The sequence below is a fragment of the Chiloscyllium plagiosum genome, chromosome 3 (assembly GCF_004010195.1).
Source record: "Chiloscyllium plagiosum isolate BGI_BamShark_2017 chromosome 3, ASM401019v2, whole genome shotgun sequence".
NCBI classification, from domain to species: domain Eukaryota; kingdom Metazoa; phylum Chordata; class Chondrichthyes; order Orectolobiformes; family Hemiscylliidae; genus Chiloscyllium; species Chiloscyllium plagiosum.
Genome location: NC_057712.1, coordinates 56,182,106 through 56,206,132, shown reverse-complemented (window position 1 = coordinate 56,206,132; position 24,027 = coordinate 56,182,106). Strand labels below are relative to the sequence as shown.

The following is a 24,027-nucleotide window of genomic DNA, read 5'->3' as shown; positions in this document are numbered from 1 at the left end:
GCTGAAATATTTGTATCATCAATATTCACAGGTGATGTGCCGGAAGACTGAAGGTTGGCAAACGTGGTGTCACTATTTAAGAAGGGTGGTAAGTCAGGGAGCTATAGACCAGTGAGCCTGACCTCGGTAGTGGGCAAGTTGTTGGAGGGAATCCTGAGGGACAGGATGTACATGTATTTGGAAAGGCAAGGGCTGATTAGGGATAGCCAGCTTTGTGTGTGGGAAATCATGTCTCACAAACTTGACTAAGTTTTTTGAAGAAGTAACAAAGAGGATTGATGAGGGCAGAATGGTAGATGTGATCTATATGGACTTCAGTAAGGCATTCGACAAGGTTTCCCATGGGAGACCGATTAGCATGGAATACAGGGAGAATACACAGCACTGGCTCAAAGGTGATGGCGGAGGGTTGTTTTTCAGACTGGAGGCCTGTGACCAGTGGAGTGCCACAGGGATCAGTGCTGGGTCCTCTACTTTTTGTCATTTACAATGATTTGGATGCGACCATAAGAGGTACAGTTAGTAAGTCTGCAGCTGACACCAAAATTGGAGGTGTCGTGGACAGCGAAGAGGGTTACCTCAGATTACAACAGGATCGTGACATGGGCCAATGGACTGAGAAGTGGCAGATGGAGTTTAATTCAGATAAACGTGAGGCGCTGCATTTTGGGAAAGCAAATCTTAGGAGGACTTATACACTTAATGGTAAGGTCCTAGGGAGTGTTCCTGAACAAAGAGGCCTTGGAATGCAAGTTCATAGCTCCTTGACAGTGGAGTCGCAGGTAGATAGAATAGTGAAGAAGGTGTTTGGTATGCTTTCCTTTATTGGTCAAGAGTATTGAGCACAGGAGTTGGGAGGTCATGTTGCAGCTGTACAGGACATTGCGTTTGCCACTATTGCAATATTGCGTGCAATTCTGGTCTCCTTCCTATCGGAAAGATGTTGTGAAACTTGAAACGGTTCAGAAGAGATTTATAAGGATGTGCCAGGGTTAGAGAATTTGAGCTGTACGGAGAAGCTGAACAGGCTGGGGCTGTTTTCCCTGGAGCGTCGGAGGCTGAGGGGTGACCTTATAGAGGTTTACAAAATTATGAGGGGCATGGATAGTGTAAATAGGCAAAGTCATTTCCCTGGAGTCGGGGAATCCAGAACTAGATGGCATAGGTTTAGGGTGAAAGGGGAAAGATATAAAAGAGACCCAAGGGGCAATTTTTTCACACAGAGGGTGGTACGTGTATGGAACGAGCTGCCACAGGAAGTGGTGGAGGCTAGCACAATTGCAAAATTTAAGAGGCATTTGGATGGGTATATGAATAGGAAGGGTTTGGAGGGAAATGGACCAGGTGCTGGTAGGTGGGACTAGATTGGGTTGGGATCCAGGTCAGCATGGACGGGTTGAACCGAAGGGTCTGTTTCCGTGCTGTACATCTCTATGGCTCTTTGATGAAAGTTTACAAAGACAAAGTGGTAACTTGTTTCTCTCCCCACAGATACTCCAAACCTGAACATGACCACCATTTTCTGTCTTGATTTTAATTTTACAGCATCTATGATATTTTGCTTTTATTGCAGAAATAAGTTGCATATTAAAGTTTTTTTTCTTAAAATGACTGTTCCATGTCCTATTTCAGAAAACAAATTTTATTGTTCAAGAACTACAGAAAAAGCGCCAGATATAACATCATTGACATTCCACCTAGATCTTCCAAAGAACTAAAAACTTTCCTTGAGTCATCCAGTTTCCGTATCAGTCGAAGCGAACTCAAGAGACACAGTATGGTTCGAACTTCTTCGTCTTTATTCCGAACCCTGGAGAGAGTGATCGTATATGTACACAATGACATGAGTTCTCTGTGTTATCTGCAGAAACAGCAGATTCTTAAGGAATTATATAGTCACTTACAGGGAGCAGCATCCAAATAAGGAAACACCTAACAGGGTGACTGTTACAATCAGCAAGCATCAACAGTAAAGATTAAGCCATTTGGCATTACACAATAGATGTTCTTCACCTTGTTAAACACTACCCTTGCCCCCAAGACCTCACTGTTTACGGCAAGTTCTTATCTGGTCAAAGTCATGCTAGCTGAGCTTTTGTCACGCAACCCCAAACTTAACTCTTTCCCTACCTGCTCATACCTTATACACATTCTCATTCCCTCCTTTTATCATTCAATGTTAACCATCGAGATGGTAAAATCAGCTTTCATAAGATTCTGACAGCCAGTAATTATGCAAGTTATTGACACATAGCGTACAATTATTACAACAAAAGTTACTAGTCTATGCAGTAGATAGGATCCTCTCCACATAGAAAAGAAATGCTCAAGAGTAAAGTTCTTCAATCCACTGTCCTTAGTGATCACTCCACCCCCTTCAAACGGAGTGGAAACCAGCTAACTATCCAAAATCTCCTTCCAACCGGAAAACAAAATCCAGTCTGTCCTTGCACACCACTCCACAGAGAAATCTGAGTTCTTGGATAAGGGCAGTTAAATATTCAACGAGGCTGAGGAGACTTCCATTCTTGCAGAGATGCTTCAGATGGAGGATATCAGCGCATCTGAGCATGAAGTGCAGTACCTACAGCTGCAGCAACAGAGTAGGTGAAAGCAGCATTCTTTGCTGCTCCTGCTCTGCAGTCAAATGTAACAAAGCCAACTGGGTATTTTGATGTTAAAAAATCACACTGCACCAGGTTAGAGTCCAATAGGTTTAATTGGAAGCACACTAGCTTTCGGAGCGACGCTCCTTCATCAGGTGATAGTGGAGGGCTCGATCGTAACACAGAATTTATAGCAAAAATTTACAGTGTGATGTAACTGAAATTATACATTGAAAAATTGATTGTCTGTTAAGCCTTTCATCTGTTAGAATACAGTGATCGTTTCACTTCTTTCATGTGTAAATCACAAAACCTTTTTTTAATCCTCGGGTCTGTTAACTTGGACCATTGTTAACAGCTAACCCGAGAATGCAACTTTAAAAAAAAAAGATTTTGTGATTTGCACATGAAAGAAGTGTAAAGCGAGGTACGGACATCAGAGGATTACTGAGGAATAGAAGAACATCATCTGCATACAGGGTAATTTTATGTTTACCTGTACCAATCCTTGGGGCCGTAATATTAGGATCAGCCCATATAGATTCTGTTCGTGGTTTAATTATTAGCGTAAATAACAATGGCGAGAGAGGACATCCCTGATGGCAGCCCCTACCCACACTGAAGCTATCCGAACCTAATCCATTGGCAACCACAACTGCTTTGGGATCACTATACAATGTTGAGACCCATTTGGCAAACACCTTTCCAACGCCAAACCTTTCCAATGTGTAAAACAAATATGACCATTCAACCCTATCAAATGCCTTTTCCGCGTCTAATGAAACTACTACTCCTGGTATCTTTCCCTGATGACAGGCTTGAATCATATTCAGAGCCCTTCTAACATTATTGGATGATCTACGGCCCTTAATAAACCCCGTCTGATCCTCCTTTATGATATGTGGTTGTGTGATTTTTAACTTTGTACACCCCAGTCCAACACCGGCATCTCCAAACTGGGTATTTTGATGTTAGCTTGAAGGTGTACCTTCATATCTCTTAAAAGAAAGAAAAAGTAAAGTTCACGTGATTTAATGTCCATAGGAAGGCCACTGACAAAAAAGCGTACAGACCTCCTCCTCACTGTTGTTAGCTTTTTCACTTTTTACATTCATGACTGGGAAGCTGATTGAATTAGTTGGATCACGATGTGGAGGGGCAGGTGGTCCGAAGGTGTGCTTTACCTATGAATGGAGAAACTCCAGCGATGATGTTAGCTGCTGAAAGTATTTGTGATTTCCTCTCTCATTCTTTCCTTGCCAAAGTATGAAGACAGTCACACATTTAACGACACTAAATTGTGTCTGCCTTTTTCAACATTCTCAATCTTCTCGAAGTCTGTTACTCTGTTCACTATTTATGTCATTATCAAGTTTTATACAATACATAAACTTCTAAATTGTACAGCCTAAACAATTCAGTCATTTACAAATAACAATTAGTGGCCCTAAAATCAAACCCTCGGGGGACCCCATTCAGGTTATTCAAAAATGATTTTCCTTTGACAAATTAAAACTTGGCTAATGTGAAAGCTGTCAGGAAAAATATTTCAAAAATCTGGAACAGCAAAAAAAAAACAGCAAAATGTTTCCTGAGCTTTAGCCATTGAAGAGGCAGTTTCAGTTCGCATTTAAATCTTATTTGTGTGAAAAAAATGCAGCATATATTAAAATATGTTCTTCAAATGAAACTTTCCAAATAAGACAGTTGGAATCATACTGGTTACAGACCAGTAACTGTACAACTTTGCTAGAGATCAATATTCTCTTAATTTGCAATATGAAGCGGGCCAATGAGGTCTTAACAGTAATTGACAGAACTTAAACCACTTGGCCTCAAGCTCTAATATTCTCTAAAATTGTAACACATCAAAATTAAAATGCACTCTTCTGTATGTGAACACTGCATTTCAAAAAAGCAAAGATATTTTAATACAATACTCTCATTTGGCTAAAGCATGACCACTGACAATGGCTTTTTTAAAAACAGACATTGTAGAATTTCAAACAAATCAGCAGCTCAAGGCATGCAATTTGTTTTAAAGTCAAATGTTTGATATTTTTTTAAAAAGGACCTAATGTTGTATAATGTTGATGTAAAAACAAAGTATGCCCTATTGCATAGCCCACAAAACACAGGGAATTGAGATCTTGATTCAAACAAGGCAAAAGTCACTTAAAAGCATTTTCTGAACCATTGTTTTAGCAAACCAAAATATTTAAATAGCAAAAACTCTCAGCATGGCACAATTTACATTGAAACTTCCTTTTTCGACCCAAGTATTAGTACAACCTTAATTTCTGTGTTTCTCTTTTGTTTTTGCATCCTCTCGATGAAATTACACTTATAAGAGGAGAAAAGCCTCAGTGGACCATACAGCGCCGCAGTCCAAGCCACTCCCCCCTTCCCCCAGAAGAAGCGCGCGCAGAGTCGAGTCCACAGCCCATAAACTGACACTCCCACCACAAAACATCGGACAAAGCTTCCTCGGTAGTCAATGCTCTTCACTATCGGGATCTGAGCAGACCATCTCCACTTTCTCCTCCATTTCCCAGTGACGCATGTTGTCCTCAAAGTACTTCTAAGGGGAGGTGTGGGGAACAAACTTTAAGTATCACCAAATATTGTTTAAATGTTTTTCTTTGAAGTTCATCATTTCTAACTTTTGGTTTAATGCTTCTGAGCCTCAAACCTCATGTCTGTAGTACTCCAAACTCCTTTACATATGGGACTTTAACCCTCTTTTACCTCGGAAACTTGAATCCCAATTAAGTCCAAGGGACTCGAACCTCTTTCTCATTTTACTTCTCACAGGGACTTGAACCCCTTTTCTTACTCTATATGTCCGGGGACTAAAACCCCAATTAAAACCCAAGGGACTCAAACCCCTGCTTGTCAGTACGTTTATGAAACTGCATCTCTCGACTAAACTAATTATGGTTCAAGAAGTCCGTAGAATATAAAGCGATTGAACGAGGGGACCATTTCAGAGACACAGAAATATCGAGAGGTTCCGAGATTTAAAATCTTACCTAGTGAGCCGTCCGTCTCGAGATAATGGTGTTCTGGGCTATCACTGAAACCGTCTGATGGCAACTATTCGTTTGGACTCCTGCCTGACTTGACAATATTACCATCCCATTTCCGTATCAGTCGAAGCAAACTCTCAGAGACACAGTATGGCTTGACCTTCTTCATCTTTATTCCGAGCCCTGGAGAGAGAGTGATCGCCCATGTACACAAGCACACGAGTTCTCTGTCTTCTCTGCAGAAGCAGCAGATTCTTAAGGAATTATATAGTCACTATCCAAATAAGGCAACATCAGTACCTATTGGGTGACTGGTACAATCAGCAAGCATCAACAGTAAAGATTAAGCCATTTGGCATTACACAATAGATGTTCTTCACCTTGTTAAACCCGCTATCCTTGCCTCCAGTACCTCATTGTTTACTGCAGGTCATTATCTGGTCAAAGTCATGCTAGCTAAGCCTTTGCCACGTAGCCCTAAACTTAACTCTTTCCCTGCCTGCTCACACCTTATACACATTCTCACTTGAGGCTAGCAAACCATTCCTGAAGAAGGGCCTGTGCCCGAAACGTCGAATCTCCTGTTCCCTGGATGCTGCCTGACCTGCTGTGCTGTTCCAGCAATAAAGTTTCAACTAGCAAACCATCATCTTTGATTCCCACAAGCTGCAACATAACTTATCTATATGCAACTGCCCCCAGACCCAATACTTCATGCAGAACCTCAGCATGCAACTCAAACTGAAGTTCAATTTCCTGCCCTTCATTGGATCAAAAATCCAAATTGATAATTCTCTCAATTGTAGTTCAACTTCTTCATGACTTTCATCAACCTTCCTACCTTGACTTTCCAAATTATGATTCACTCAACTACTATTTTAGAATCTGTTGAACCACTGGCAGCCAGTATTTTCTACACTCTAAACACTTCAATCTTCGTAGCTTTCTCCCAGCTCTTAAAAAAGTTGTGCGTCTACATTTGGCCCACCCCTTAATGGTTGCTTTCATTCTCTTTATCATCTACTGTCAAATCTCTGAATTACTGCAGAGAATTGCATTTATACTAAACATAGTAAAAGAAATCTCATTGCCAAATTAATGACAGTCGACATAAATGCCTGAAGTGTACAGCACAAATCTGTAACTAAATTCTCAAAAAAGGATATAGTTCTGGCAAATAAAAGCAAGATTACAGCATTCATAGAAGACAGGAGTTTGTACTTTATTTGGACCTGTATTTACACATACACAAGAAAATAACTGGGTTGTCACTTTTTCAACTATCCTGCTGACCCAAATCCCAGAATATGCAGAATCCATGTACATTCATTTAAAAATTCAAAATGTATTAAAATCGGACATCACATTTATGCACATGAAAACAAAACAATATTTTTAGTCAGCTGAGAAAAAGCCTTGCAATGTGTTATTTACCACAGTAACAATGTTTGTCACAGCTGGATATCATGAGCCACCTAATTCACATAATTACTGCAATTAAAACTAATTGCAGTAATAGTAACCAACTCTTTGAGCACTCATGTATAAGAATAACCTTTGTTGACATGACCCCCATATGACATGACACAGATTGTTACAAAACATGCTACAAGAGTAATTGCTTACTTCAGACTGTAAACGTTCTCACTTCCTTATACTTACAAAAATAATACAAAAGGCAGTTTCACTGTTTAAACATATACATTTCTCAATATAAATCAGGTACAAAACTCATTATTTACCTGCCCTGTAATGTTCACACTTCAACAATGACATCATTGCCTTGCAACAGTGACCCCATTTACACTGCAGGAAGATTCAGCCTCCACGGATAACTGCACAAGACAGACTGGATGGGGAGAGTCAAAAGAATGAACATTTCATTTAAAGGCTTTCAGTGTGGTTGTTATTACTTGCTGCCAACCTTATGAAGGAAACCCCCTTTTAAAAGGTTACTCTGACAGCACTGTCACTGTTATTTAACTAGCATGCGTGCTTTAAGAGGAAATCTTGAAAATAAATTGAAGTGTATTTCAATGCCACAATATAGATCGCACACACTGCAACCTTCTGATAAAGCTGTTAGTAACATTCTGCATTCATTCTATGTTCTACAGGGTTGGTGACTCTCAATGAATATATGCCTAGATTTTTCAAAATGTATTATTTTGTTGACCAGCATTAATTGCCTCTTAAATTGCCACTTTCTAGAATCACTGCAGTCTATGTGGATCTGATCATTATGTGTACCTAGATGCTAGACAAAGGAGAGCCAATGGACATGATCTATTTGGATTTCCAAAAGTCCTTTGACAAGGTGCCACGTAGGAGACTGCTAAATAAGAAAAGAGCCAACTGTGTTAAGGGCAAGGTACTAACATGAAGAAGACTGGCTGACCAGCAGAAGGCAAAGAGTAGGGATAAAAGGGGTATTTTTTCAGGATGGCTGACAACGACTTGTGGATTCTGCAGGAGCCTGTGTTGTAACCACAACTATTCACATTATATATTAATGACTTGAACAAAGGAACTGTTGCTAATTCTGCAGGTGACAAAGCTAGGCAAAGGGATAGATAATATTGAGAAAGCAGTAAAACTGCAGAAAGACTTTGACAGACTAGGAGAGTGGACAAAGTGGCAGATGGAATACAATGTGGGAAAGCATTAGGCTGTTCACTTTGGCAAACAGAATTGAGGCACTACTTTCTCAATGGGGAAAGGCAGTTGGGAAACCTAATTCAGGATTCTCTTAAGGTTAATATGTAGGTTCAGTTGGCAGTTAGGAAGACAAAGAAAGGTCAGCATTCATTTTCAGAGGGTAAGAACACAAGAGCAGAGATGGTAAGGCTGTATAAGGCTCTGGCCAGACCACAATTGGAATAATGTGCAGAGTTTTGGGCACCATGTCTAAGGAGGCATGAGCTGGCATTGGAAGGCATCCAGCAGAGGTTTCTAAGAATGATTAGAAGCAGTTGAGGAGATTGGGTCTGCACTTGGAGTTTAGAAGGATGAGGGGGAAGTTTCATTGAACTTTACAGAATACTAAGATACATGGATGGAGTGGATGTTTGAGAACATATTTACACTAGTAGGAGAGACTAGGACCTGAGGGCACAGCCTAGAGTAAGGGACAAGCCTTTAGAACTGAGAAAAGAAATTTCTTCAGCCACATGGTGAATTGGCAGAACTCACTGCTGCAGAAGGCTGTGGAGGCCAAGTTGTTAAGTGTATTTAAAGCAAAGATTGATAGGTTCTTGATTGGTCAGGAGATCAAGTGCGGAGAGAATAAAGCAGGGTAATGGGATTGAGAAACTTATTAGCCCTGATCAATTGGTGAAGCCTCAACAGGGCCAAATGGCTTCATTCTGCTTTTCTATTATACAGTCTTATAAATGATATCTAGCTGGCATACGCAACTGTCACTGCAGGAGGCCCTGGTCCGGGTCGCACCTGACCCAGAGGTGTGTCATAACATCTGATTAAAATAATTGCAAGTGTTATTGTAAAGGTTAGACACTTTGAAGACACAACTACAACTTTGTCATCAAGAAATGTTCAGAAATCATCACACGCATGCATAAACTATAAACATGAAGCACTATACTAATAAAGGTTCCAGAAAAGAATTAAGAGTGCAGTATATGCCTCGTTTCGAGCAAAGGTGTATGCAAGTAGAAGAAAAAGAGGAGAAAGCGAGACTTGCAGATGCTGGAGACCAGAATCAAAAAGTATGGTGCTAGAATAGCACAGATCAGGCAGTACCCAAGGAGCAGGAGAGAATCAACATTTTGGCATAAATCCTTCATCAGGAATGGGGAGAGGGGGCCAAGGGGGCTGAGAGATAAATATTAAGGGGATTGGATCAGGGATAAAGTGGGGGGAGGGGAAATAAGGAAACTGGCGAAATTGACATTGACGCCATATGGTTGGAGAGTCCCAAGGCAGAACATGAGGTGTCCTTCCTCTAGGCGTCGGGTGGCTAGGATTTGGCGACAGAGGCGGTCCAAGTTACCTTCTACCCAGCCCCATCCCTCCTACTATTTATCTCTCAGTCCCCTCGATCCCCCCACACTCCACATTCCGGATGAAGGGCTTATGCCTGAAATGTCAAAATATCAAAAATGAGGGGGGGGGGATTTCATTGAAATTCACAGAATACTGAAAGACATGGATGGAGTGGACTTTGATAACATGTTTATGATACTTCTCAGTTTCTCTACAGTTGCAAATAGACATTTTCTCCTAATTCAGGAAACTATTTATGTTAATTTTGAAGCACCAAGAGGGTCTGATAACTGATCAGACTCTCATTCTATGTTGACAAAAAGATTCTAGACAAGTCTTTCCCCTTTGCACCGAGGCAACAGTTGCCCCAGACTTTTGTGCATCTCACAGAACATAGTCAGGGACATTGGAATGTGCCATTCTGCAATATTCAGTCAAGGTCAAGTTTTCACACTGAAAGACCAACTAGCTCTGGGCTGGCCAAAGAGCATCTTTCATCAAGTTGATGGTCTTCCAGGTACAGTCACCGTTTGACTTGATGTACATCTTGGGGAACAGCCCGTAGAGCACATAGTCCTGCATTACAGAGCTGCTCTGGATGCATCTTAAAAGCCAATGTATTTTCTCCAGACCTTCTTTGCAAAGGCACATACCAAGAGATGTGTGACCGTCTCTTCACCAGCGCAGCTGCTTTGAGGGCAGTATGCAGTGGTGTACATGGACTAAGCATTCATGATGGATCTGCCCATCTTACCACCAGCCAAGCTCTGTCTTAGTGCTAGTTGGAAAGTTCTGGTCAGGAAGCATTCTGCCAAATGACTTTGATTAGTATACTCAGGGAACCACATGACAGAATCCACCCTCTCCTTTTCACATAGGGTCAAGGATGCTACATGTTGACCACTTCCTAATGAAGTTGGTCATCAGAGCAATATGAAGTTACGTTGATTCAGAAGTCACTAATTTCCTGAATTAGTAGAAAATGCCTGTTTGCAACTGTAGAGAAACTGAGAAGTATCATAAACATGTTATCAAAATCCATTCCATCCATGTCTCTCAATATTCTATGAATTTCAATGGAATTCCTCCTTGTTTTTGATATTTTGACATTTCAGGCATAAGTCCCTTCATTCGGAATGTGGGGTGTGGGGGGGCTGAGAGATAAACAGTAAGAGGGGTGGGCCTGGATGGAAGATAGCTTGGAAGGCGATGAGTAGGGAATGAGAGGGGGATAATGTTCACTTATTTTCACTCTTTGAACTGCAAGCATTTGTATTCCCAAATCTAGGTTCCTGCCACTGGACTGTTTTCCAATACAAAAACAAATGAAGCTACAACAGTAGAAATGGATATCAAGAAGGTATCACATTACATGAATGATCTTAGCAAGCAGAGTGGCCACATATGCAATTGCATTCTGGAATGGCTATGGAAGCATCAGTACTTAATGGAGGGAATAAGGATGGGAAAAATAAGTTGTGCCAAGGTACAACAAAGGTGTCCCTGAAAATGTTTCTCTAATGTTGCTGACAGCAATGCAGGAGATGAATTCTCATTTCCTGGTGACTTAAACTATCTAGATGAGTTGTCAAGTGCAGTTCCAGCCAGTATTAAGTGTTGATATGCAATCTATGCAGATTTGAAAGGAAACCAGAAGATCCACTAATATTGCTGTCACTAAGATTATTTAACAAAGGTAAAGTCCCCATAGTCCCAAAGGAGTCGGAGGGTTGACCTTATAGAGATTTATACAATCATGAGGAGCATGGATTGGGGAAAAGACCTTGTCTATTTACCCTGAGTGGTAGAGTTCAAAACTAAAGGGTGACAGGTTTAATAGGTTTAGGGTGACAGGGGAGAAATTTGAAAGGGACCTAAGGGGGCACCCTTTTCACAGAGGGTGTGATGTGTACTGAATGAGCTGCCAAACGAAATGATGGAGAGTGGTGCAATTATGACATTTAAAAGGCATCCAGATGGGTATATGAATATGCAGGGTTTAGAGGGATATAGGCCAAGTGCTGGTAAATGGGACTAGATTAATTTAGGGTATCTGGTCAGCATGGACGAGTTGGACCAAAAGGTCTGTTTCCGTGCAGTATATCTATGATTATGACCATAGGGTTGTTCTCTCTTTCGAGACAACTAATGGCACGTTTAATCCGAAGGTCAGAATATCTCAGGTGAGGGGAGAGGTTGAGAAGGCAGGACCTTCACAGTAACCTCAACTGGTGTGGGAATCGAACCCATGCTATTGGCATCACTTTACATCGCAAGTCAATTGATCTGACTGACCCTCATTTAGCATAGTATTACTCATTAATAAATACTTAATCAATAAAACACAATAATGTGTCAACAAATGAACTGTTCAACATTTTTCACCTGATCACCTCACTTGGGTTCCATTAATAGTACTTTGCTCAAGCATTATAAATCTCTGAACTTAACAAGAATCTCATCACCACTACGAAAGCCCACTCTGAAATTGTGATGGGCAAGCTTTAAAATCTAGGTATTCTATAAGTTTCTTTTAATTTAATTGATTCAAGATCCAACACACCCAAAACTAAAACTTTAGTAGGACTCAATAAATGGCAGCATCTCCCTATCTATCAAAAGTAACATTTTGTTATATCCAATGTATATAAAAATCAGGATTCAGATGCCTTTTGCACCCAGAAGTGACCACAAGATAACTGTTCAATCTTTTTTTGTGTGGCAGTACAGTTTGCACAAGAATGCAAATACGATGGAACGCACACATCAACCATTATTTCAACAGCTACATAATGAAAAACATGGTATCAGTTCAATAAACCAGAAGACAAGCACCATTTTGTTCCCACACTCATACGAGGTAGATTTAAATAAACACAAGGAACTTCAATTCTAAAACAAAAATGGAGTGCTAAAGAAACACAACAGACTGGCAGCATCGGTGATGAACAAACAGAATGAAATGTTTTAAGTTGAAAGGTCAATGCAGTCAATGTTAACTCTTTTCTCATTGCAGACCTGTTATATTCCTCCAGGTCACTACTTTTTTTTATCAGGTTAACTTAAATTAGATCAAGCCATTGTGTACTTGTGCAAAACAAATTCCCACTCCGGTTTAATATTTTCATATATTAAATGCTTATATTGAGCAGAAGCGAGCTCGCCAGAAAGCTGAACAAAGACAAGAATGCAGGCTGGAGTTTGATTTACATCGACTGCAGCCAAAATGCCAGGAAATAATTAAGCAGTGTTGCAATTTCATTTGGTTAGACAATTGTCCAGAGAACTAAAATATCAACATCTTAGCATTTATATTTTATTCCAAAAATACAAAAGTTTTCTGCAGAAGTTACCACACAAGTACTACCCAGCTTGAGGCACAGCAATCATTGCTCACAATTGATTTTAAATGAAATGACAATAAACACAATGCCATTTATTCATGTACTTATTTGGAGATTGCCTCAAGGTTACAGTTCAACCACAAAGCCACATTTAAAATACTCTTCAGTTTTAAGAGTTAAACAACTTCTCAAACCATGCATGCTTGAATTAAAATTATACAATAATTTGTATTAGGGCTGAGAGCAGAGAAAAAACATGAACACTACTGACGGTCCATATTTGGTCAGCTGACATCAAACCATTTCATGTCATCCACAATTAAAGGGAGGGATTCTTCCAACATTCTGTCAAGAGAAACTTTGTCAGGCAGCAGCTGAAAGAAGGGATGGAATGCATATAACAAAAGGACCTAACTCAAGAATTTTGTAGAGATAAACCATCCTCAATTTCAATAGGTTCAATAACTAATAAGGCTATATCTATCTAAGGTGATAAAGACAATTCCAAACCTACAAATAGTTTCAAACAACACAAAGTTGAGAGAAAACACAGAGCTTAAAATGGAGGTGTCCCACCCAGAGCTTAAGATGAAAATTTAACTCTATTTTTCAACCATGGACTGTAGCAAAAGCTCAACAGCCTTGTTAAATTGCGAGTTGATCCCTCTCTTTGACAGCAACAAGTTGGTCAAATCTATCCCCAGAGTACACTTGTACAGTAGGACTACCCAATGAAAAAGAAGAGGAGGGATTTTCTCATCCTTGACAAATAAAACAAACTTAATGTCATATACTGCATCTCAAGAACACAAAGATCAAAAACAAGGCTTATCGCAGATCACAGGAGCTCACAATATGTTACAGTGATTGTATTTGTTCATTGACTCATGATGGACATGCTCATTGCAACACAACTGTCCATAAGCTTCTCTGTCAAGAAAAATCCAATCTTCCACTCAGTCATGTACCATAATATCCCAAAGAAGAAATTACCTTTCATCTTCGTCAAAAATCATGGCACTCATGCTATATGCTGAAATTTATGTGGAAAATAATGATAATCCAACAATCATTGCATGTTTGAGAGAGGGGAAATGTAGGCTTGCAAAGGTTAAGTTTAAATAAGGATAATTACAAAGCAATGAGATCAGAGCTGGCTATAGCAGAGTGGGACAGGACTTTAGCAGATAACTATTACTGTTGAGGAACAATAATAGATAGTTAAGAATGCAGTTCATGCTTACACAGATATATGCCACTGAGAAAGATGATTTCTAGGAAGAGGATAAGTCAAAAACAGTTAACTGGGGAAGTTAAAAAGCAGCATCATATTGAAATAGAAAGTAAACTTTTGTGGCAAAGACTAGCGGTAAGCAGGAGAATTGAGAAAATTTTAAAAACCAACAAAAGACATCAAAAAGTAAAGTGAGAGAAGATAAACTTTGAGGATAAACTTGTAAGTAATATCAAGGTGCACAGACAGAGCTTCTTTCAATACATAAAAAGGGAGAGAGAAGCCTAAGTTAATATAGATCCTCAAGAGAACAAGGCCAGGGAAATAATAATAATAGGGTGCCAGTAATAGAAGAGGGATGGACAAATACTTTGCGCCAGCCTTCACTGAAAAATGCACAAAATCACTACATAACCAAGGAAAATAAAGGAAGACAGGAAATAAATACAATAACCTTCACCAGAGAAAAAGCAGAAGGGAAAATAAAAGGCCCCCTGTACTTGACGGGATGCATCACAGAATATTTCAGGATGGAGCTACAAAAATAATGAATGCACTGGTAGTAATCTTCCAAGAATCCTTCAGATTCTGGAAAATTCCCAGAGGAAACTACCAATGTCACACCATTATCAAAAAAGACTGACCTTTGAGAAATACAAAACAAACAAAAAAAAGGAGGGATGCGAGCGCAAACAAATGACACAAAGCAGCATCGAGAACTCTTCTGTAGGTGTAATAATTATCCATCTCATTCCGAAGTGACAGTCTGGCTCAGTTAGTAGCATTAATGCTCCAGTCAGAAGGTTTGTTCAGGCCTCACAAAGGGCACAGGAACACTACCAGGTCTGTTTATTTGATGCAGTACTGAGCAAGTATTATCTTTTCTGATAAAGCTGAAACCAATACAATGTCCTGAACAGGAGTCAATGTAGGCAAAAAATACACAATCTAGCAAGTGCAACATGCTAAGATAAGGATAACAGAGATATGGATTAGGGGTGGAGCAGTGATGTTTCTGGAAGGTGGATGTTAGGAAGGCAGCAATGGAATGAAGTGACAATGACATGGTTCACAATTTTACCAAGTTAAAAAGTAGGTGAGATAGACATCATAAAGTAGCCTTCAGAAAATAAGCTGAAATAGATATTAAAGGTCCCAACAATTCAGGATGATACAACCTACATTTTACACTTCAAGGGAAAACACCTCCTCTCAATCTTAACTCTCTCCTAATTAATATCTGCGATCATGAGCCAGCCTACAGACAAAAGACAGAAGGACAAAATTACACTTTATTTTTGAGTGACAATGCATACCTTTTGTCACCACAGAAGTGAGTTTTTATTGCAGATCAAATTAACCTGCAACATCAAATTTGCATTTCTAATCATCTGCTGCACCAGTGCACTAACTTTTGAGAATCTCGTACTGGGATACCTGGTTTTCTGTCTCCCTCCTCTCAAGTAGGCGAGTTATAGATTTTACTTCCAATACAGTTGGACATTTCAGGAACCTTGGTAACGTTTGAAATTTATTACATATGCCTCCTTTCTCAGCAACCATTTTTGTTTTAAAAATTCTGGGATAAAGCCATCTTCCTGGGAATTGTCACCTTTTAATCTTCTTCATACCTTTTCCTGGTGATTTTAATTGTTTTAAGGTTCTGCTTCCCTTCGACCCTTTGATTCAGAATCAATTCAGCTGTTATTTACATCCATTAATGAAAAATAGGTGTTTGATTCATTCACCATTTCCTTATTTTCCATTAGTAATTTCCCAAACCCATGAGGCTTCATGTTACTTGTTCTTTTCTTATTAAATATCTTTAGAAACTTTGAATGCTTTCATAATTCTAGCTAGCTTTCTCTCATTCTCTGCATTTTTCCTCAAGTATTTTTAGTCATTCTTCACAGTTTTTCACACTGTACAGGAGTAGTATAACATATATCAAAAAACTCCTATTGCATCTTTGAACTATCCAACTATCTAATTTCCAGGTTAATTTCAACCAGCTGTCTTCATATCCTCCTGACTGCCCCTATAGATCATTAATTAATTGGTGTCTTGTTGCACAATGTCATATCTATAACAGTGTGGTCCCTGTTTAGCTCTAGAACATATTGTTTTCAGAACAGTTGTGTGAAGCATCATGAACTCACGTACCAGATTACATTTGACAATCTGACTCATCCAACTATTACACTAAAATTATCCAGGACTATAAACATACCCTTCTCACAAGCTCCCAAATATTTCTTCTTGTATGTAGTGTAGGTTTTATTCAGGGGACAATGAATTACACCCAAGTGACTTCCAAACTTAACTTTGTGTCTAACAAAAATGATTCTACATCTTGATCTTTAGGACTAAAATCATGTCTCTGTCAGTAATAAACCTACTTTGCAACATTTTCCTAGTTTGCTGTCCTGCTGAACATATTCTTGAATAACCAGATCCTGGTAACCATACCTCTACAATGAGCATCAGATCCATTTGGATTGTCGAATTATCCACTTTGTTACCAAACTACAGGCATTCAGAAACACAGGCATTGTTCTATCTTATTAGTAATTTTGCAACCTATATCTGCTGAGATTTCTTCTATCCCTTACAGCCACATTCTGATTATCATTTCCATTATTGTTACCTTGGCTTCTATTTTTATCTCATCTTTCCTCGTTGATCCCTTGCCTGCACCCAGCATGGTTCAGGTGAAGACCATCCCAATGGTCCAGTTCCTGCACTCCCAGTAGTCCATGAAGCATAACACATTTTTTGATTACCCAATGCCATAATTAGCAATCCATAGATCATGACCTTTCTCCTGCGCTCCCGAGCCCCCATACTCATCAAGCAGAACCATTTTCCCTATACCTATCCACATTGTTGGTACCATGTGGCTAGCAATGATTGGATTTTCCCCTTACAAATACAGGTGCCTCTCCAGCCGTATATCGCAAATCCTGCCACCAAGCATGCAATGGAGTCTTCTGAACTCTGTTTTCTGGAGCCAGCCTATCCCCCTAATTTCACTTTATTCCTGAAATCCAAACACTAAGGAAATTCAGGTGATCTGGTAAATGTTGCCAGATCTGTTGAATTTCCCAAAACTGTTTGCATTTCTGATCTCCAGGACCTGAAGCATTATGATTTTACTTTACCACCCCATTCCAATTTGCTGTCCTGATTTGAGCAACATCATGTAGCATATTTGACTCAGCAGTCCAGCAGCCCCCAGTTACATTCACATAAGCTGCAAAAACCTTGACTTCATTACACAATTGCAAGAAATGTGACTCCTCCATTTCTAACTTCTCGCTCATTACCTGTCTCACTTGTCTGTGTGTCTGCAGCTCTGCCTCTAGTTCATTGACTGTGAGCCCGAGCCACTTACTTCAAATGCCCTTGCATTGGATCATTGTCCACCAGAAAATGGTAATACAAAATGTGAAACTGCAGACCATTAACTCAAAAATGGCATGATATTTTCAAACAAGTTTTAAAAGATAATGCCAAATATTGCACTCTTAAGTAAAAACCATCAAAACAGTTTAGATCTGCTAAGTTGCATTCATACATACAAAGCAGCAATAAAGAGAGTGGTTACACAAATTACCATTTCTCACTCCCCATCAGCACGTCAGTTATGTAGTATGAACAAAAATGTTGATATTCACAATATATATTAGAAGCAGGATATTAAAAGGGCCAAGGACAGAACATAGTATTTTCCCAGTAGTTTGCATTTACCGCACAGGATGACTGCAGTACCACTAAGAGTGGGATGCAAATTCAATAATCATGCTGACATGGCATCAAAACTTTGATCTGATTATGAAAAGTAGCTCACTGATGATGTCACCGAGTATGGTGACGAAACATCTGAAACTGAACCTTCCAGCTCATCAAGCAAACTTACATCCAGAAAGGTAGATGTGTCTGATATAACATAGCCACTTGAGGTGTTACTTCTGAAGATTTCAGCAGAGAAACTCCACATGCCCCCCCCCCTTCCAAACTCAGGTTATTTTCTGTTACCTACATGGACCGTGACCATTGAATCCTCCTCTTCCCATTCTACGTTAGTCTCCAAACAAATGTCCCAAACCTCACCATCAAGCAGTCAAGAGTCTCTGGACTCTCCAGCATGGCTCCAGAGAACTCTATACCCTTTGACCATACTGCCCCTAGTAGCAACTACAATGCTATTTAATTTCCCCACTCAAGCTTTTCCTGTGCCATGGTTTGTTCACTCAGCCACACTATAACCCGCTTCCATCTGCAAAGGCTCGAAGAACCTGTGATTTACTTGGAAAAAAAAAGAGAATGGCAATAAGGTGAGTTCATATATTTAGATTTCCTGATGGAGAAACAGGATAACACTTTTTCAAAATTCATTCTACAAATAGCATCATTGACATGCTGTGGTCAAATAGAAAATACAGTATTCTCAAAATCTTTTGATAGCCCATATACAGCAATGATTATCATGAATTCCACTCAAATAGTCTTAGCTACAGGAATGTTTATCAAAGGCAGCTTCACTTCAAAATAACACATGAAATGTGCAATATTTGCATAAAACTAAATTACTTTTTTGCAGCACAAATAACATTGTCAGTCCGTAATATTCAATTTAATCCTTATTAGGATGTTTAAACTGCCCATCCAGATACTGCACTTGTGGATGATTCTCATGTAATCAATTTCTACACTGGGCACTGCTACTCAATGCAATTTAGTTGGGTAAAGAAAAGTCCCATTTTTCTATGAGAGGTCTGAAAATCTCATGCATTTATCCAAAATCTCCTTCACTCACTACTGTATACAAATGTAACATGACAAGTGGATATCACCTCACTCCTCCACTTCGATTATTGCAAAGAAACAGTTTCAATACATTTTGTCATTTTTTTCTTCCCACACATTCTCTCCACATAAATGGTGAAATATTCCAAGAAAACAACGGCAGTGCTCTTCAGTTTATTCTCAATGGGTGTGCCACCCACGTATTTCCAAAGATCAGTCAGAATGCAGTTTCACACATTTCCCTTTTATCCCCCAACTTGTGTGTGTAAAGTCCCCACCTAACTCTGCTGCAAATGCCTGCATCGTACATTCCGCTTCAATAAATTAATAGCAAGTAAACTGCGTCTTTTTTCGTTTGTTATTCTTGTCCCAACAGTATGCTGTTAATGACTAATGCTAATAACTTACTGCAATTATTAAAGTTAATACATGAACAGTGATAATTGAGAAATCATTTGCTCAATCCACTAAAATCCTCCTCAAATATACTTTTTTATTAAATCACAATGGCCACCTTTCAAATGGTTATATGCAACGGTCATATTTAAAATATCGCTTCATTCTCCAAAGGCAAATCCGAGACCGTTGCAATATTACGCACTCTTATTACCTTTATTCTCATCTCACTACCAGAATTTATTATTAATACGCATTTACGGTAAACTCGATTAAGCTCACATGGATCAATGAGCATTTTTTTAAAGTGGAAGTCATCACATCATATCCCAAAAGCCAAAATGAGAACCACCGTTCATGTTCTATGATTCATTCTCACCGCTGCGCCATTTTTATGCTAACTGCAGAACGTTCAGTACCTGTGGTGAGAACCGGTAACTATAAACTCAAATACCGTTTTTGACGGATAAGAAATCGCAGTGACTTTCCAGACTAAATCTCCAATGAGTGTAAAAAAAAATCCATCACTCATCTTTCACAGTACCGATGTACTTGTTCCAGCTGCAGCACACGAACGTCCAACCAATGTTCCAAAGCAATCTTGCATTACCTTTTTCCCATTCACTCGGGAGACATGACCCTCCTACATCAATTTAGACGATGAGATGTGAGGACATCTCCCCCACCAGAAATACACATTTGATGCCTTGTTTTAAATACCCCTCACCCACCCCCGCGCACACGCACACAAATACCTCCACACTTGTCCCAGCTGCAGGATGTGAATGACCGACTGCCAGATCCACACCGAGGTCCTGCAGCAGCGGTTGTAGCCGGTGACGCCGGGTCGCCTGCTGCTCAGTCCCTCCACACCCCCGAGTCCCCCGCCGGCGTAATCCTGCATGAACCACCTGAAGCTGAGGATCTGCACCAGGACGGACGGCACCAACACGAAGAAGAGCGTCAAGCCGAACCACCAGTAGTCCTGCTTCAGGTAATAGTCGGCCGCCAGCCAGAGGTCTGTGCCTACGTCCGAGAAGAAGACGAGCAGCGCGATAACGATCCAGAGACAGTCCAAGACGGGATGGTCCCCCCCTTTTAGGTTACACAGCGATCTCCTCAGGCAGGCGCTCCGGCAGCCCCAGTAACACGATGAGGTGTTACAGCAGTGGCAGATGTGGAATGAGCTGCTGGCTTCCGGCCCCCCGTCCAGCTGCTGCTCGTCACCCCCCTCGGTCACCGATTCGTCCAGGTTGTGCAGCTGGGCGAAACCGGTAACCCCAACACCGTCGGATTTCGCGGCCATCTTGGTGGGTGCCTGGCGCTCTCAGCTTCCGGGGTTACCCGGCCGAGCGGAAATGAGGGGGTGGGAGCCGCATTGTTACCTCACTTCCTGGATATGATGGGACGGGGTGGGGCCAGTAGTGGAAGAGTTTTGGAGACTTCTCCTGTTTGGAGTTCAGGTGAGCTTCACAGTCCTTACTATATGTCCAGGTACATGGGGAGGGGGCAGTATGTCCCTGAAGGACTTCGGCAATCTCCTCCCTATCTCTCTGCCTTGCCCACACTCTTTCCCCTGTGTCCCCTCACTTTAACCCCACGTCACCCTCTTCTCCTACTCCCAATCCGAAACCCTCTCCTCCACTAATCCCCACTTGTTCTCACATCCTCACTCCCACTCTCCATCAACGCATTCCGTTCTCCCTCTCTCCTTATTGCCTCACTCCCCTGCCAGCCCCGTCTCTTTGGCTCTCCATCCTTCTCTCTCACTCCCACCCTCCTCCAAACACACACACCACACTAATTTTCCTGCCTCTTGGAGAGAGAGAGAGAGAGAGAAAATACCCGCGTCCAAGCCATCACAAACTCGTCCCCCGATCCCCACCAGCTCAAATGCGGGCAGTTCAGTGGCTTTACATCAAAGAACTGAAGAGTCATTGCAGAGCTGCGATTTGAGATTGCGAAATCCATTTAAATGTTAAAACTAAGCCTCTTCCCCTGTCATTTATGAGCGATAGTTGCGGTTCTAAATTTTACCTCAAATGCCTGACTGGTGTTAACATGTCATTGCTTCTCTCTCACTTGTGAACCAACAGTTAAAAGCATGCATCAGGAGACGATAAAAGATCCATGTTAACATACAAAATAGACAGGTAGAACTACGGGGGAGGTGAAACAATGTTAAGTTAGTTAGTCTTGACTGCAAAAACGAACGCATTGCTTCTTTAAAGCCCCGTATTTTCTCACCGAGCTACTTTATGATCTTAGTCTTGTTTGCATGCCTTGCGATTGGTTACGGAACAACTTTGGTTTAACACACCGGGCCTGGTTATTCAGTCACAGCTACTCCAACGAAGGGTTCCATTGAATAGATTAACTTGTCTTTTTGCTTTCCAGATGCTGATTGGTCTGTGTGTTTCAATGTTCTATTTCTCTATTGTCCAGCTTGATGTGGAAGCCCGCAGCTACTTAACACCTTGCCTATTCAATCTTCACTATAACGTTTCTACCAACCGCTTCTGGGACTGCTATCACCTCAAGTTTTAAGGATTTGTTTTTGTCCCTCCTTTTCTTCACAAGCAAGGTTTCTCTTATATGACATCATCTGTGAGGAGTCAGCTTCCGCAAAATTGCTGATGACCCAGGTCCAAGTCTCACGTTTCCTATGGCAAACCACTTGAGGAACAAATCATTGTATTCATACTCTAACACAAACTCCATAGCTCGAGGCCATTCTAATTGCTTTCCCAGCTACTGCCTTTTGCAAGTATCTGACCCTATAATTTCTTCAAAACAATACCACCTGTTATAACAATAACATTAATCCCATTGCTGCAATCTCAGTACATCGTTAAACTCTTGTGAATGCTTTGGTAATTTTCAATTTGACAACTTCAATGTTCTCCTGGCTGGCCTTTCATTCTCCACATTACATATGTTCCAGCTCATCCAAATCTCTGCTGCCTATATCTTATCCAACAACACCTATTGGTTTCCAGTGACTTAAAGTCTAACCCAGGTATTGAAATTCACCCATAGTCTTATTGTCTCATCACTTTATTTTATAAACTCCACCAGTGTCAATATCTATTATTTATTTGAAGAGATAATAAAGTGTCAAATAGGGGGTAATGCTGCTGATACATTCCAGAAGGTGTTTGACACAGTACTACACAACAAACTGGCCAGGGAAAACATCATATAAAAGGAACAGTGGCAAAATGGATACAAAATTGGCTAAATCATAGAAACCCAGAGTAATGGCTAATGAATATTTTTCAGGCTGGTGGAAGGCTTGTAATTGAGTTCCCCAGAGTTTGGTATTTGGATCATCGCTGTTCCTGATATGTATTATTAATTTTCAGATGAGACAAAACTTGGATGTATTGTCAACTGTGAGGAAGATACAGCGGATTTTGACATGTTGGTGAAGTGGGCAGATATGTGGTTCAATGAAGAAATATGTGAAATGATGCATCTTTGTTGGAAGAACTTTTTAAAAATTGAGATGTGAAATTCTATAAGTGGTGCAGGAGCAGGGGATCTGAGTATATTTGCAGAGATAATTGAAGGTGGCAGGATAGGTGGAAAGGGCAGTTAATAGATGGAAAAGCATACAGTGTTTGTAGACTTGTACGACACATGTACACCATGTCTAACAATTGTGAATGCATTGGAAAAAGTGCAGAAGTGATTTACAAGAATTGTTCCAGGAATGATAACCTTCTGAGAATAGTTTTAAGAAGTTGAAGCAGTTCTCCTTGGAGAGAAGTCTGAGAGGAGTTGTGAGCGGGCAGGACAGTATAAATCAAGAGAAGCTGCTTCTACTTTAAAAGAAAAAAAACAAGAACATGATGGCAGATATTCAAACTGATGTGTGAATGAAGCTAGGGTGATACTGGAATAAAACTTTTTCACACCGTGAATAGTTAGGGTATGGGATACACTGCCTGGGACTGTGTGGAAGCAGTTCCATTGAAGGATTCAAGAGAGCATTGGATAATTATTTAGACAGACATGGTGTACAAGTGATTTGGAGAAAAGCCAGGAAATTAACACTAGGTCATAGAACTGTATGGGCACGTTGGGCTATATGGCCTCCTGCACCGTAACATTTCCGTGTTCTTTTGGCATATCTCCACTTTCCTTTTCCCTTACTTGGACCTCATATAGTAGAATTCATTGCCTCAAGTTTTCATCATGTCCACCACTCTCTGCCTTTCAGATCCTCCTCAAAACTCATTTTTTTGTCCAAATGCGCACTTGTTGAGCTCATTGGTACATTTTTCTATGTCAAAGAGGCTGCAAGAAATAAAAGTATTAGGCTGATCTTATGGATGTTTCCTTTCAGTGTTCTTGTTTTATGCTTAAAAACTCCAACTAGCTATAAATTGGATTTTTTGTGAGGAAGACCTGTCTCATCTTCGAAAATCCACTCAACTCATTTCTCAGAAAATTCTGAGGAACAGTCACTCGACCCAAAACGCTAACTGTCATATCTCCCCACAGATGCTGCCAGACCTGCTGAGCTTTTCCAGGCTTTTAATTTTTGTTCCTATTCTACAGCATCTGCAGTTCTTTAAGTTTTCATTTATTTTTCAATT

The 24,027-nt window shown here is 40.4% G+C and overlaps 1 protein-coding gene across 1 annotated transcript in view; it reads right to left on the bottom strand.

Moving 5' to 3' along the window:
* xkr6a (XK, Kell blood group complex subunit-related family, member 6a) overlaps positions 1–21,235 on the bottom strand; it is a 517,053-nt gene extending 495,818 nt beyond the window's left edge. Inside the window, exon 1 of the mRNA XM_043682445.1 lies at positions 20,179–21,235. Within this exon, the coding sequence (XP_043538380.1) occupies positions 20,179–20,729 (551 nt within the window). The 5' untranslated portion in view covers positions 20,730–21,235. The remainder of the gene's footprint in view (positions 1–20,178) is intronic.
* Between the last annotated feature and the right edge of the window lie 2,792 nt (positions 21,236–24,027).